Source organism: Cervus elaphus, chromosome 11, assembly GCF_910594005.1.
Source record: "Cervus elaphus chromosome 11, mCerEla1.1, whole genome shotgun sequence".
Taxonomy (NCBI): Eukaryota; Metazoa; Chordata; class Mammalia; order Artiodactyla; family Cervidae; genus Cervus; species Cervus elaphus.
The window spans coordinates 75819870-75834446 of NC_057825.1; the positions used below are offsets into that span (position 1 = coordinate 75819870).

General features: G+C 35.5%; 1 protein-coding gene across 3 annotated transcripts in view; it reads left to right on the forward strand.

The window, feature by feature from the left end:
• SRBD1 (S1 RNA binding domain 1) overlaps positions 1 to 14577 on the forward strand; it is a 228280-nt gene that overhangs the window by 26374 nt on the left and 187329 nt on the right. For all 3 annotated transcript variants that reach the window (XM_043918107.1, XM_043918108.1, XM_043918109.1), the window contains exons 6-9: positions 3554 to 3671; positions 4720 to 4858; positions 8873 to 8969; positions 10271 to 10406. In XM_043918107.1, the coding sequence (XP_043774042.1) occupies positions 3554 to 3671; positions 4720 to 4858; positions 8873 to 8969; positions 10271 to 10406 (490 nt within the window). The remainder of the gene's footprint in view (positions 1 to 3553; positions 3672 to 4719; positions 4859 to 8872; positions 8970 to 10270; positions 10407 to 14577) is intronic.

Below are 14577 nucleotides of genomic sequence, written 5' to 3' on the forward strand. Positions count from 1 at the left end.
TTTCATCTAAATCTTCAATAGCTTTTGTAAAACTGTCCTCTTAATAACTTACTAAATGGAGAGTTCTTTGACAGTATCAAGTTTGCTAGGAAAAATGTATATTTCCCTTTTCTATTCTTTTAAAAGTAATTTAAAAGAATTTAAAAGTGATATAAAAGTATTCTTTTATAGTAATTTAATGGTAGTGGATTGTAACTTGTTTATGATTATAGAATGGAAAACACCCTTTAAAAATATTATTCCTCTGGACTTATTGTAAGAACTCAGAAATAAGCATACCAGAGACTATAAGTATCTGACTATATTATTCAGTCGAGTTTATTTAAACACTCTTCCCCATTCATTTATTTACTACATGTATCCTACATGCCAGGTGCTGTGTTGTTGATACCTGTGTTCTCTAACAAGGATCTGATTTAAATTGGATATAATCCTACCATCAAGCCATGCTAAAAGTTCTAAGGATTATTTTTATTAGTAGAACAAGCCTAATAATTTTGAAGAGACTTGCATCTCACTAACATTTCTATCCCTTTTGTGGAATTTCTTTTGGTACCAGGAGGATTCAAATGTTAATATGTGGGAAGTTATAGTTCATTGAGAAACAGAATCAATTAGCCAACCCAGAAATATAAATGACAGTTTAATCAAGTGGTTTCTGAGTCAGATCTTCCAGGGCTAGTCTAATATAATTAAGCACAAAGGGCTGCAAATCGGAGATGACAGGTTCTGTTTAAGAGGGCCAACCACTGCTTATCTCCAGCAGATCATAGTATGCAGTCTTCTCTACTCAAATTGCTGGATCTTCCCATTTTTGAAAAACTAGTAATCTGAATTTTGATGTAAAAAATTTTGTAGGTCAAGCAAAATCATCTATAGGCCACGTCTAGAAGTCCAGCAGTTTACAAATTCTGAAGTAAGCTCTCTGTTTGGCTGAAGGCAAAGTAATGAAGAAAGTTTAAGGATTAGGGGGTGTGAAATTGGGGAAAGTGTCACAAACAAGCAGGAATAGTTTTCTTAAAAAAATTAAAAGTATTCTACCAATTAGTTTTTTATTGAGTGATGGACAGATAGGAGCTGTATACGTGGCCTATAGATGATTTTGCTTGACCTACAAAATTTTTTACATCAAAATTCAGATTACTTTTTCTCTAAAAAGCATTTCAGCTGCAACAGAATTCAATTTCTGGGCATCTGTTAATAAAGGAATACATTAAATATTAGTAGAGGACTGTTTCTCTAAGTAAGTGTGGCATTGATTAGTAGTGACTTAGAAAATCTTTTTATGTCATACAGAGATTTCTTTTTGGTAATTAGGTATGGTATCTGTGTTTCTTAAGCTTTTTTCTATGACTAGAGCATGGTTTTCAATGTGTTAACTGTTACTCATCAATCAGTAGTGAAACTAATTTAGTGGGTCATTACCACTTTAACAAAAATGAAATAGAGAATAGGAAATATGAGTGCAGTTTCTGTAGTAAAGGTAAATATTGTTTAATGAAACTATCATATGTTTATATAACTTTATTATTAGGTTGCTGCAAATGTAACTGGTTTTTGCATTGTTGAAATTTACTCTTTGATATTGAAATACATTCTTTATAAATGTGGTTATGGTTATACATCTTTTTAATGTGCATTTCTCGCTTTATGTTTTTTTGCTGATGACTTATTACTGTTTATATTTATTTTGGACTGTAGAAAAGATGCTAGACAAAAAAGTAGACTTGAGCGATTTTCTTATTTGAGTCCAAAATGGGTCATAAAGCAGTGGAGACAACTCGCAACATCAGAATGCACTTGGCCCAGGAACTGTTAATGAGCGTGTAGTGCATTGGTAGTTTAAGAACTTTTGCAAAGTAGGTGAAAGCCTTGAAGCTGAGGTGCATTGTGACCAGCCATTGGAAGTTGATGACGACCAGTTGAGAGGATCATCAAAGCTGATCCTCTTAAGACTACATGAGAAATTGCCGAGGAACTCAACGTCGACCATTCTATGGTCATTTGGCATTTGAAGCAAATTGGAAAGGTGAAAAAGCTTGATAACATGGGTACCTCATGAGCTGACCAAGAATTTAAAAAAATCATTGTTTTGAAGTGTTGTCTTCTCTTATTGTGCACAACGATGGCCCATTTCTTGATCGGATTGTGACGTGTGATGAGAAGTGGATTTTACATAGCAACCAGTGACCACCAGCTCAGTGGTTGAACTGAGAAGAAGCTCTAAAGCACTTCCCAAAGCCAAACTTGCACCAAAAAAAGGTCATGGTCCCTGTCTGGTGGTGTTTCATCCGCTCCGGCTTTCTGAATCCGAGTGAAACCATTGCATCTGTAAAGTATGCTCAGCAAATCGATGAGATGCACTGAAAACTGCAATGCCTGCATCTGGCTTTGGTCAACAGAAAGGACCCCATTCTTCTCTACAGCAACAGCCGACTGCATGTTGCACAACCAACACTTCGAAAGGTGAATGAATTGGCTATGAAGTTTTGCCTCATTTAGCATATTCACCTGGCCTCTCATGAACTGACTACCACTTCTTTAAGCATCTCGACAACTTTTGCAGGGAAAATGCTTCCACAACCAGCAGGAGACAGAAAATGCTTTTTGAGAGTTTGTCAAATCCCAAAGCACAGATTTTTATGCTGCACAAAAGAGCAAGCTTATTTCTCATTGTTAAAAATGTATTGATTGTAATGGTTCCTATTTTGATTAATAAAGATGTGTTTGAGCCTAGTTATGATGATTTAAAATTCGTGGTTGAAAACCCCAGTTACTTTCGCACAAACCTAATGAATATGAAATTACATGTGTATATATTGGGTTGCAGGGTAAAATATATTTCTTACTGAGAGTCCCTGTTAAAAAAGTGAATTAAAAAATGATTATGGTTATGGACAGTAAACTTCCTCTGAAGATGCCTCGCCTCTCCCTTATATGCAAGTCAGTGGATCCTTGGCCTTTTGTCAAAGTGATCCTGGTAGACTTCAGTCTCTGAAAGCAATCTTGGTCTATCAGGCATGTAAAAGACACAAAGGTGTGATTGAAGGACTGCATATTTCTTCCTGTTTAACTTACAATCTTCTGCCTTTGGGTTTTTTTTCATAAGTAGGTTTAGTTTTCTTCTCCATCAATCATTTTTACTAATTTATATTAACATCTCTCTAACTTTCTGCCTGTCATTTTAGCAATACCATTATTAGAGATTATAAATAATAACAAGTAATAAAATAGGATGAGAAGTTTTAATAATATTATATTCTAAAATATCAAGATTTTGAAAATCAAGGAGAGACTAAAATACTGGTTCATCTTGAAGGAGATTGTAGACACATAGCAATTACATAAAACTCATTCTTAGCTGAATTCAGTATCAAAGTCGTCATAGGAACAATTGGTAAAACTTAAATGAGATCTGAGTGTTAGAATATAATATATCAATATAATATCGAACCCAGGTTTCCCACATTGTGGGCAGATTCTTTACCAGCTGAGCCACAGGGAAGCCCATAATATCAATATTATTAAATATTACAAAAATTTTTACTTTCAGGGCTGTTGCAAAGAAGGCTCATAGCACAATCCAGAAAATTAAAAAGGAGGGGAAGATGTCTGAGTGCCTGCTAAAAGCTTTGCTGAACTGTAAGACTTTTGAAGAACTAGAACACGTGGTAAGGAACCCTTTTTATTTAATGTAACACCTACCTGAATATATTATAATTTGTGTCTTTTTATAGTTAAAGAATAGCTAGAAATAAAAAGCCACAGAGTCATCAGCCACCATCATTATTTAATTCAACAAAATATTCTTTATTCAGTAAACATCTTTTAAGCCTTTTTTTTTGTGCTAGGCACTTGGGTTTACAAAGATGACTATTTCCTTGTGTTCATGGAATTCCCAGTTGAGTAAGGAAAAAGAGTAGGTAACAGGAGTGAGAAGCTTGAGGGAGAGTGTTACACTGGAGACACAGATGTGAATGTCTTCAGCATGTAGTTGGTATTTGGAGCCGTGAAAATGGAAGATTTCACTCAAGGAAAGATCATAGGGTAAGTAGGTCAGGGTAGACCATCGAGGAACACTAACTTTTGAAGCATGGGCGAAGGAAGGGATAGCCTAAGAAGGAGACATGAAAAGAATAATAAGAGAAGTAATGAAGAGAGTCAGGAGATAAGGTACCCATAGGATTGAGACAGAGTCATAGAAGGAGGGTAATGATCAATGGTTAAGTAATTAAATATAGCAGGGAGTTTTGGCAAAATAAGGACTGAAAAATGTTTATTTGGTAATTAGGGGATCATTATGGATCTTTGTGATACCACTTTCAGCAAGGTGTATGGAAAGAGAAGCCAGGTGGAGGTGGGTTGAGTAGTGAATATGTACTCAGAAGTAGAAGCATTGTACGTGGACATGTTTTAGAGGAGCTTGCTTGAGTTGAGAACTTGTAATCCTTGCATTCCAAGCACTGAGTTTGTCAAAGGGAATGAATCGAAGCAAATAGCTAACTGTGAGCATGTAGGAAAGTATAAAGCATTTGATAAGGAATAACTTTTTATACAACTTGTATTCTGTTAGTATTAATTCCTCTCTGAAGGAAGAAGAAAGAGTTGAAATGAGGATGTCTTTAGCATTCTTGCATGGCCTCTCGTTTTGTGTCCTAATTTTAACTTTTGCTTTTTAAAATTGATTGATTTGTTATGTTTTCTGACTTTTTACCCTAGTCAGCGCCATATAAAACTGGTAGCAAAGGCACCAAAGCCCAGAGAGCAAAGCAACTGGGATTAGAAGGAGCTGCCAGGACACTGCTGGAGAATCCAGGGGAGCTGAATCTGCTCTCTTACATTAGACCCAGTGTGAAAGGTACTTACTTGTTTAAAGAGGTCCCTCCTGTTTCTTTTTTAATTTGAAAACTTAGGTTAAAAAATGGTTTCATTAAGTAATACAAAAGAATAGTATAGCATATAAAGGGCAAATTATTCTAATAAAACAAATACCAGTATATCTCTTTCTTAGCCATTTAGCTTTCCTTTTTTTGATAAACTGCCTGTTCTAGTCTTTTGCTCATTTTTCTGTTGTGTTGTTTCTCTTTTTTCTTATTAATCTGTGAGTATGTTTTAGATATTCTCTCTCAGTTATATGTGTTACAGATCTTTTCTCCCAACTTGTAACTTCTCTTTTCACTTTCTTTATGCTACCTTTTAGTAAATAGAGTCTTAGTTTTATCATAGTTAATTTTTCAATTTTATTAATCTTTTAAGATTACTGCTTTTTTTCTTTTTCTTTTTAAAGAATTCCCTTTGCATCCAAGATTATACAGATACTCCTGTATTCTTTTAAAACCTTTATCCTATTTCTAAAAACTTATAAAAATTTTACAGTTAAAAAGTCATATCTACTCTTTAGAAAGGATTTCAACAACTCAGACAGACATGAATTGTAAAAGAAAGTCCTGCTCCCACATGTCTGCTCCCCATGAGTAAAAATGCTTGTCATTTTCTGAAGTGTATCTTCTTATCTCAGTGTGTATACATGTATAGGAGAGGATGAAAGAGAAAAGGGCTAAGGAGAGATATTTCTAAGAAAAACCCAAGAAAAGTGACAAATGATACATGTCAAGGTGTATTGGTTTTATTGTCAAAATGAGCCTTGAAGTGAGAGCTTTTTAAGAAAGAGTGGTGGCTTTTATCAAGGAGTGCTCTGATAGGATTGAATGGGGAGATTGATGCTCAGGTGATCACTACTCTCATTCTAGTTCTTTTTGACCTTCTGTTCTTTAGGCTGGGAGATTGTCTGTAGGGGGCAGTCTCTGATAACAAAATCTGCAGGATGTACCAAACTGTAGAGGAGCAGCGTACTGAAACCTGTGTTTTTTTTAAGTAATCGGGCAAATACGGATTTGCAGTTGGAAAAATTGAGTATGTGTGTCTGTGAAAACATGAATATCTGCTCATACCCAAATACGCACACCTTAATATCTGTATTGAAAAGGGCAGTAATCATAAGAAAAAGCAAATTTGTATTGTTTGAATTTAGAAATGGGTTGAAATAAGTAAAATTCAAGTTTAATTTTTTAATGTGGATTTGCCATTATATTTTCAAATGGTTGCAACTTTAATATTTTAATGTTAGCTGCAACTATATAACCAAGCATTGAGGTAAGCCACAGTGGAGACTATCTGAGCCCAGTGATGGTATGTTTTATTACAAATGTTGGTGCTTTCAAAATGTTAGATGCACAGTGATTTATGGTTTGTTTTATTTTTATCTTCTGGTCTGTTTCCTTTCCTTCTACTCTTCACCTCCTCTGGTACAAAGTTTTCCTTAGTTCACACACATACTGAGTTCCTATTCAGTATGTTTGATAACCTTAAATCTTTTAATTGTCCTACAGGGTGATGCTCATGTACTCTCTGATGATGAGCACTAGGTGATACTTCTGATGATGGGATAGGTCAGGGCCTAGCACAGTTACACATACCAGAACCCATCTAGCACACATACCAGAACTCTTTCTGTTTGCTTTTCTCCCTTTTTCTTTCACTCTGATCACAAATGCAGTATTGTAATCAATTCTAAACAATTTTGAATTGCTTTTCAAAGTTTGCTTGGAATGTTTTTCCCTTCTGTCTCTTTCTTTATGCTACATACATCCTCATGATCACTCTCTGTTCCTTACTGTTTTTCTAAATAAGTATTTTCCTTATTCCCATCATTCCTCAAAGAAGTATTTAAGAAACCAGATATTTCAGTGTCCACCCCCCTCCCCCCACATAGGAGGCACTTTTAATTACCACAGACCAACAAGAATTTGGTCCGAATCAGAAAGATAGGCTGTGCTACAAATGGACTACATCCTAGAAGATCCAGAATATCCCTATACAAGGAGGAGTAGCTAATTGCCCCTTTGTAAGTAAGATGAGATGGTGTTAGTGCAGATAAGCTGAGGAGAAGTGTCTAGTTTTTTAATTGTGGAGGTTTGAAGAGCCTGTAGCTGTAAAGCTTTTACTGCAAGGCAAGGGATATGATTTTCTGGTTCTCTGGACATTATTTTCTCCTGATTTTACTGAGGTGCTAAACTTTTTGAACTCTTGTTATCCTTGGCTGTATTAAGCCCCAATGAACAATTCTCTCTGATGAGACAGGGTGCTTTTTCAAAACATACAAGACTCTCTTCCAGTTCTCTCTCCCTAGTTGGACTGAGATGGGGATTTGTAATTTGGATGAGCTTTTGGAATGACTGAATGTTTCCACCTGCTGTTAAGCACTGGCGCTGAGGTAGTACAATGCACCTCCCCAGCAGTGGTTTTTTTTTTTAAGCTTTAATGATTATCAGAATCATCTGGGATGCTCTGTAAAACAATAAAATACCACAGTCTAGAATCTATATTTTTAGCAAGTATGTAGTATGATTTTATTTTAGGGTCCCTAGACTATACAATCTATTGTTCTAGAGCTTTTGAATAATTTTAATTATATGAGGTTCATTAAATACATAAGGTTTACAAATTGTATCTTCATCAAATGATGTGAACTTTTCAAAAGCTCTTTGTTATAATCACCAAGTCTATAATCTCCTCTTTCTGTTCTCTCTCATTAATTGTTCTCATTGTAGCTTTCCCCTTTACTACTGACTTCTCACCCTGGTACTCTCATTGAACTTCTAGTGATGATACTCTGAGGTACTTTTGGACTCCAGGAATAAGTGCATAGTGAGTAGTTTTCTAGGAAAAAGACTGGTCTAGCGAGAAAGCTAACATAAGAACAGACATCTACTGACTGCTTACTATGTGCCATAGCTGTTCAAAGTTCTTATATATACAGTCTTCCACCTATCAAAGATTGTTCCTGAAAATTGCCTTGTAGGGAAATTCTCTTAAAATGTAAACAGGATACCTATTAATTTCAGTTACCAAATTTCCTTGAAATAAATGCAATTATATCATTAGTTAAGATCAGTTATCATAATGCAACCCAACAAGACATTTCCTCTTTATTAATTATTCTGTGAGTCTGTCCTGCTCTTTGTTTTTTGCACCTGTTACTCATTAATTCTGTGCTTCAGAAAAACATGATACTCAGTGCTTGTGTAATTGAAGCTTTAATGCAAGAAAAAGCTTTAATGGAAATAGAACTATAAAGACAAAAGAAATGAAGGAAGGCATTGCAAATGATTTCTTAGTATAGAAGCTGATATTGCAGGGACCATAATATACAAGACACTGCTGTAAATTAGCAACCTGAAAGCACTTGGAGAGAACTTCACATACCATTAGTAGACAGTTTAGCTGTAAAGATGAACAACCACGTAATGACTCTTGTTTTGTGCTTATTTGAGATTTGAGACCTATTTCAAATAGGTCATTGAAAATGTGAATAAATGCCTCATAAACAAAATTGGAATATTAATAAAATTCCTTGTAAAGGAGAATTTTTATAACTGGAATGAGGTAGTATACCTTGGAATATGACTATTAATATGTATTTCCTATAACAGCACTTAATATTTGTAAATAGTTCATGAAGTAGATACTATTATTACCATTTCTATAGGAATCTGAGGCACAGAGAGGACAAGTAACTTGCCCAGCACACGTTTGGTGGGTGGTGGAGCCAGGATTAGACCAGGCAGCTGGCTCCAGACTTGCATTTTTTTACCCCTAGGTTATATGGTATGTTAAGGCCCTGTATTGCTGTTTTTGGAGGCTTGTTTTCAATGCTGAGGGAAGCTTGTCACTGCTGTGATACTTTTCTGTCTTAAGTTTGTCAGTTTAAGGTTTTATTTTGACTGGAATAAATTTATTGTGATTTAATTATAGATTTAAACACCAATCTCTGGTTCTTGCTTTTGTTTTCCTTCTTACCCTTCTCTTAAAGGGCTTTCGGCACTCCAGGATATTGAAACAGGAGTACAGCATATTTTAGCAGACATGATTGCTAAAGACAAAGACACACTTGACTTCATTCGGAAATTGTGAGTAACTCTTGGAGAGTTTTCTGCTCTGTGGACACATGCTGTTAAGGGTCACACAGTTAGTGCTAACTCCAGTGCTCATTAAAACTTTACTTTCAGACTTAAACAATTTTTTAATATTTTTAGTAGCAGAACTCTTTGTTCAAACAACAGAACCCGAGTACATGAAACAGATAAAAGTAAAGTTGTTTTAATTGAATTCTGGGCATGGAGCCTGGAACACTGCCTGTTCATCCTCCTTATTCTGAAGCACCTCAGCAGAGGCCTCTGAGGAACATGGTTTAAAAATCACTACATAATGCAGTGTATGCTAGAGAGCAATTCATAACTATTTAGAGTGGGTGGCATTGCTTTTTAAGCAAATTGTGATGTATATACTTCATTTTATAATATCTCATTTCTGGTATTTACCAGTGGTTGGATTACCTTGAAAATGTTTAATATCAGGTATGGATAAATGTGATGACCTCAAAATTAATTTTAGCTGATGGAGAGAGCAGCGTATCCATAGTATCACACCAATTTATAAGAAAGTGAAACCTTTTGACCTAGACACTACTTGTGTTTATGGATTTTACGCCTCCTAAAAAAAAGACATTATTTAAAAACCCTATTTTTAGGTACTCTGGCGTTCCTTTTCTTCTGTATATTGAAAGATAGGGCTTTTTTTTTTTTGCAGAGGTCTGTTCTTCCTCTCTCTCCACATCTCTAGCTGTGTGAGCTGTGCATGGGAGGGCAAAGGTGGAGATGAACCAGTTGACTGCTGTTGCTTATCAGGGTTTTTGGTTGATATAAGGGAGAAAATTTTTCTGTTTTCTCAGTGGCCCTCAGAAATGAGTTGAAGTAGAAGAATTGCCCAGGTTTTTAAATGTGTTTTTATAAGTAGCTATACTGCTGAAATTTGGTTCAATTTCATAAATTGTCATTGGAAGCTGTCCTGACATATCGTTTCCCCTGTTTTTAGCTTTTAATTGGTTCTGACTCTGTAACTCAGTGGTTAGAAAAGGATGATATCTAGGCCAGAGTTATTGGTCTCTTGCATAACTGCAGGTAGTATCTATAGGAGGACTGGGTTGATATATAAATAGATCTGTGCTGTGCTAGACCGATGCTAGCATGAATAGGTGAGGAGTCCTTTTTTCATGGGTCAATATCATTTTTATAGTTGAGCATAATATAAAAAAATCTTATTTGATAATTCTCATTTAGTTTTTTGCTAATCTTATTTATGTATAATGTATTTCTTTACTGAAATACGTGTTAATAACTACTTGTGGTTGAATACTTGTGTATCTGAACAGGTGCCAAGATAGATATATTCATATCCAGTCATCTTTGGCAAAAGTGTCCTCAAAAAAAGTAAATGAAAAAGATGTTGATAAGTTTCAGCTCTATCAAAACTTCTCATGCAATATAAGAAACATCCAACATCATCAGGTAAATAAGGAAACTGCTTATTCATGCTGATAGTAGTAATAATGATAATTCTTCAGATTTATTACTTTTTTTTACTAAGAAATTAAAGACTCTTCAATCAACTATTTTCTTTTTTCCTTCATATAAATTTTTATAATTTTCTTATATCCTCTGCATTTCACAAATGGAAATCTGAAGATCCACAGAAGTTAGTAAATGATACTGAGAATTATTAGCAGAGCTAACAGTGTAACACTAGGTATCTTGGCTCTCTGGCAGGTGATCTTTCTTATTAGACTTTCCTTCCCAGGGAAAGATTTGATCTGGATATGAGCTCAATTCTGGATCTTTTCCATTTGAAATACAAATTAGAGATAACTGATTTAGAATAAAGTATGAGAAATCTCACCTAGTTATATAAATTATAGTCATTATATCTTTCTTTTAATCTCATTTTTCATTTTACTAATTCTTATCCTAATTGTAGTTATAGGTTATATATCTATGTGTGAAATGTTGCTTTAACTTACAGGAAGAAAAATAAAATACATTTACCTGTGTAGCTACCTTTACCAGTGTTCTCTACTTCTTTGTATGCTTTCGAGTTACTATCTAGATTTTATTTCGGCCGGGAGGATTTCCTGTTATGTTTCATGTAGGGTGGGTCAACCCCCTCAGATTTTGTTTATCTGGAAAATCTTAATGTCTCCTTATTTTTAAAATTGATTTTTAGTTGTGACAAAATACATACAACTTAAGCTTTACTATCTTAACTGTTTTTAAGGGTACAATTTAGTAATGTTAAGTATATTGACATTATTGTGCAACTGATCTCCAGGTTTTTTGTTTTTTTATCTTGCAAAACAGCTTTTGTGAGTGTAGAATTCTTGGTTGACAGTTTTTTCTTTTCGCACTTTGAGTATGTCATCCCACTATCTTTTGACATACATCGTTTTGATGAGAAATCAGCTGGTAATCTTACTAAGCCTTTGCACATGATGAATTGCCTTTCTTCATTCAAGATTCCCTTTTGACAATTTTATTATAATTTGTCTTGCTGTGGATCTCCAAGTTTATTCTTCTTGGAGTTTGTTGTGATTTTTGGTTGTGTAGATAGGTGTTTTTCATCAAAATTGGAAAAATTATGGCCATTAGTTTTTCAAATATTCTTTGAACACTTTTCTCTCCTGAGTTTCCTGTTAAATGTGTGTTGGCACGCTTTAGAGTATCCCACGAGTCTCTTAGGCTCTGTTCATTTCTTTTCTTTCTTCTTCTCAGACTGTAATCTCAATTGACATATCTTCAAGTTGATTCTTCTCCTTGTTCAAATTGACTATTGAAACCCTTAAGTAAATTTTTCATTTCAGTGATTGTACTTCTTTGCTCAGGAATTTCTCTGGTTCTTTTTTATGATTCCCAATTCTGTTGATATTCTGTATTTGTTGGGACAACATTCTCATGGTTTCTTTTAGGTCTCTGTTTATGATTTCCTTTAACTGAGCATATTTATAACAGTTTCTGTTCAGTTCAGTTGCTCAGTCATGTCCAACTCTCTGTGACCCCATGGACTACAGCACTCCAGGCCTCCCTGTCCATCACCAACTCCTGGAGTTTACCCAAATTCATGTCCGTCAAGTCAGTGATGCCATCCAACCATCTCATCCTCTGTCATCCCCTTCTCCTCCTGCCTTCAATCTTTCCCAGCATCAGGATCTTTTCAAATGAGTCAGCTCTTTGCATCAGGTGGCCAAAGTATTGGAGTTGCAGCTTCAACATCAGTCCTTCCAATGAACACCCAGGACTGATCTCCTTTAGGATGGACTGGTTGGATCTCCTTGCAGTCCAAGGAACTTTCAAAAGTCTTCTCCAACACCACAGTTCAGAAGCATCAATTCTTCGGTGCTCCGCTTTCTTTATAGTCCAGCTCTCACATCCATTCATGACTACTGGAAAAACCATTGCCTTGACTAGACAGTTTAAAGTGTGTCCATTAATGCCAAGGTCTGAGCTTCCTCAGAGGCAGTTTCTATTAGTTTCTTTTTTACTGTGAACGTTTGCCTGCCTTGTAATTTGTTGTTAAAACGTGCCAGTTTGAATAAGTTGTCAACACTGAAAATTAGGTTCTCCTCCTCACCAGCATTTGTTGTTATTGCTGTTATTATTTTGTGGTTTGTTAGGGACTTCTAAATTGTTTCTGTAGTCTGTATTCTCTATCATGAATACACTGAAGTCTCTGGTCCATTAGCTTCATTGATATCTGGTTACTTGACAGAGATTTCCTTAATTCCTGGAGCCAAAACAAATAACACTCTCCCAGTCCTGCATATTTGCTCTTCGTTGGGACATTCATCAACGTTTAGTGAGTGTGTTTACAGCTCTACCTTAGCCTTCACTTCCTCTTTGCATGGAACTCAAAGGTCAGACAGAAGTGAAAGCTTAAGGTCTTCTTAGAGCAAGTGTCTTGTCTAGTCCTGAATACTAGACAAGACACATGACCTCTAAGATTCCCTAAAATATGCAAAAATTTTAAAAAGCCCCTTTCCCTCAAGTGTCTCATTTACTGGCTTCTTCCTTTCCCAGTTTTCTGGTCTGTCTGATGTTGCTCTAATTATAATCCCTTATCCCCAAGCGTCCCTTTACCTTTGAGACTGCAGCTAACACATTGCCTTTAAATACTTTGGACAGATACCACCCAGAAAATGACATCTGTCCTGGGGAAGCTCTGAGACAGGCAAAACAAAGGCAAGTCCTTGAGCCAAACCCTCAGGAAGCATGAAGCAGATTGAAACACATAATCACAAATTTTTGAGAGTAAGGTCCATCTTATAAGGTCCATTTTGAGAATAAGGTACAGCTGTTATCTGTACCACCACTGTTGTACTGGAGAGTGGAGGGTGGTGAGTGGGTACATTAAAAGTGCTGTTTTACCAAAATTCTGCGGCTTCTTTCTTCTTTTAGTGTTCCTCTATTTGTTGTAAGTTTTCTTCTTTTTGTGTTCCTCTGGTTGTTGTAAGTTTTTGATTGGATTTCAGAGTTATGAAAAAATTGAATCTGACAGTTTATGCCAGCTTGTTAACTTCTGTAGAGGTTTGGATTTTAGAATTTCCTCCTCTAGCACTTTGGTGATATCACATTTAACAGCATGTATTCCCCTGTTCTGTTCTAAAACCAGCATGTTAGTCTTATAAAGTGTTACCTTGTTTAATTTTTTTTTAGTTTGAAGTCTACTTTGACGTCAGGATTGCAACTTGTATTTCTTAATGAAAATTGATTCCATCCTTGTTTTAATCTTAACTTTTCAATTATATGAAATGCTTGCCCTTAGTTCTTTTGCTAAAAATTTCTAGTCTTCCTTTAGCTGATTGAAGCTTATTCTCTAGTCTAGTATGGAGTTGGCAGAACTTTTCTGTAAATGACCATAGAGAAAATATTTTAGACTTGGTGAGCTAGATGGCTCTTCCTGCAAATACACTACTGCCATTATAGCATGAAAGCAGTCATAGATAATACATAAGTGAATGAGCATGGTTATATTTTTAAAAAATTCTGTATGTGAAAACAGATGTTGGATTGGGTTTGGTCCATGGGCCGTAGTTTGCTGGCCTCTGCTCTTATATTAATGTTTTCTCAAGATTTTATGTGTATAGTACAGGCATGCCTTATTCCATAGAGCTTTGCTTTATTATGCTTTGCAAATACTGCCTGGTTTACAGATTGAAGGTTTGTGACGACTGTGTGTCATACAAGTCTGTTGGCACCAGTTTCCAACACTTGCTGACTTTATGTCTCTTATGTCGCATTTTGATAATTCTCACAATATTTCAAAATTTTTCATTGTTTGTTATAGTGATATGTGATCAGTGATCTTGGATGTTACTATTGTAATTGTTTTGGGGTGCCATAACCACACCTGTATAAGACAGCAAGCTGAATTAATAAGTACTATGTGTGTTCTGACTGCTTCACCAATCAGCTGTCCCCCTGTCTGTCTCCTCCTTGGACCTCACTATTTCCTGAGATACAATAATATTGACATTAGGCCATTTAATTATCCTACAGTGGCCCCTAAGTGTTCAAATGAAAGGAAGAGTTGCACATCTCTCACTTTAAATCAGAAACTAGAAATGATTAAGTTTAGTGAGAAAAACAAGTCAAAAGCTGAGATAGGCCACTGTATAGCCTCTTGTGCCAA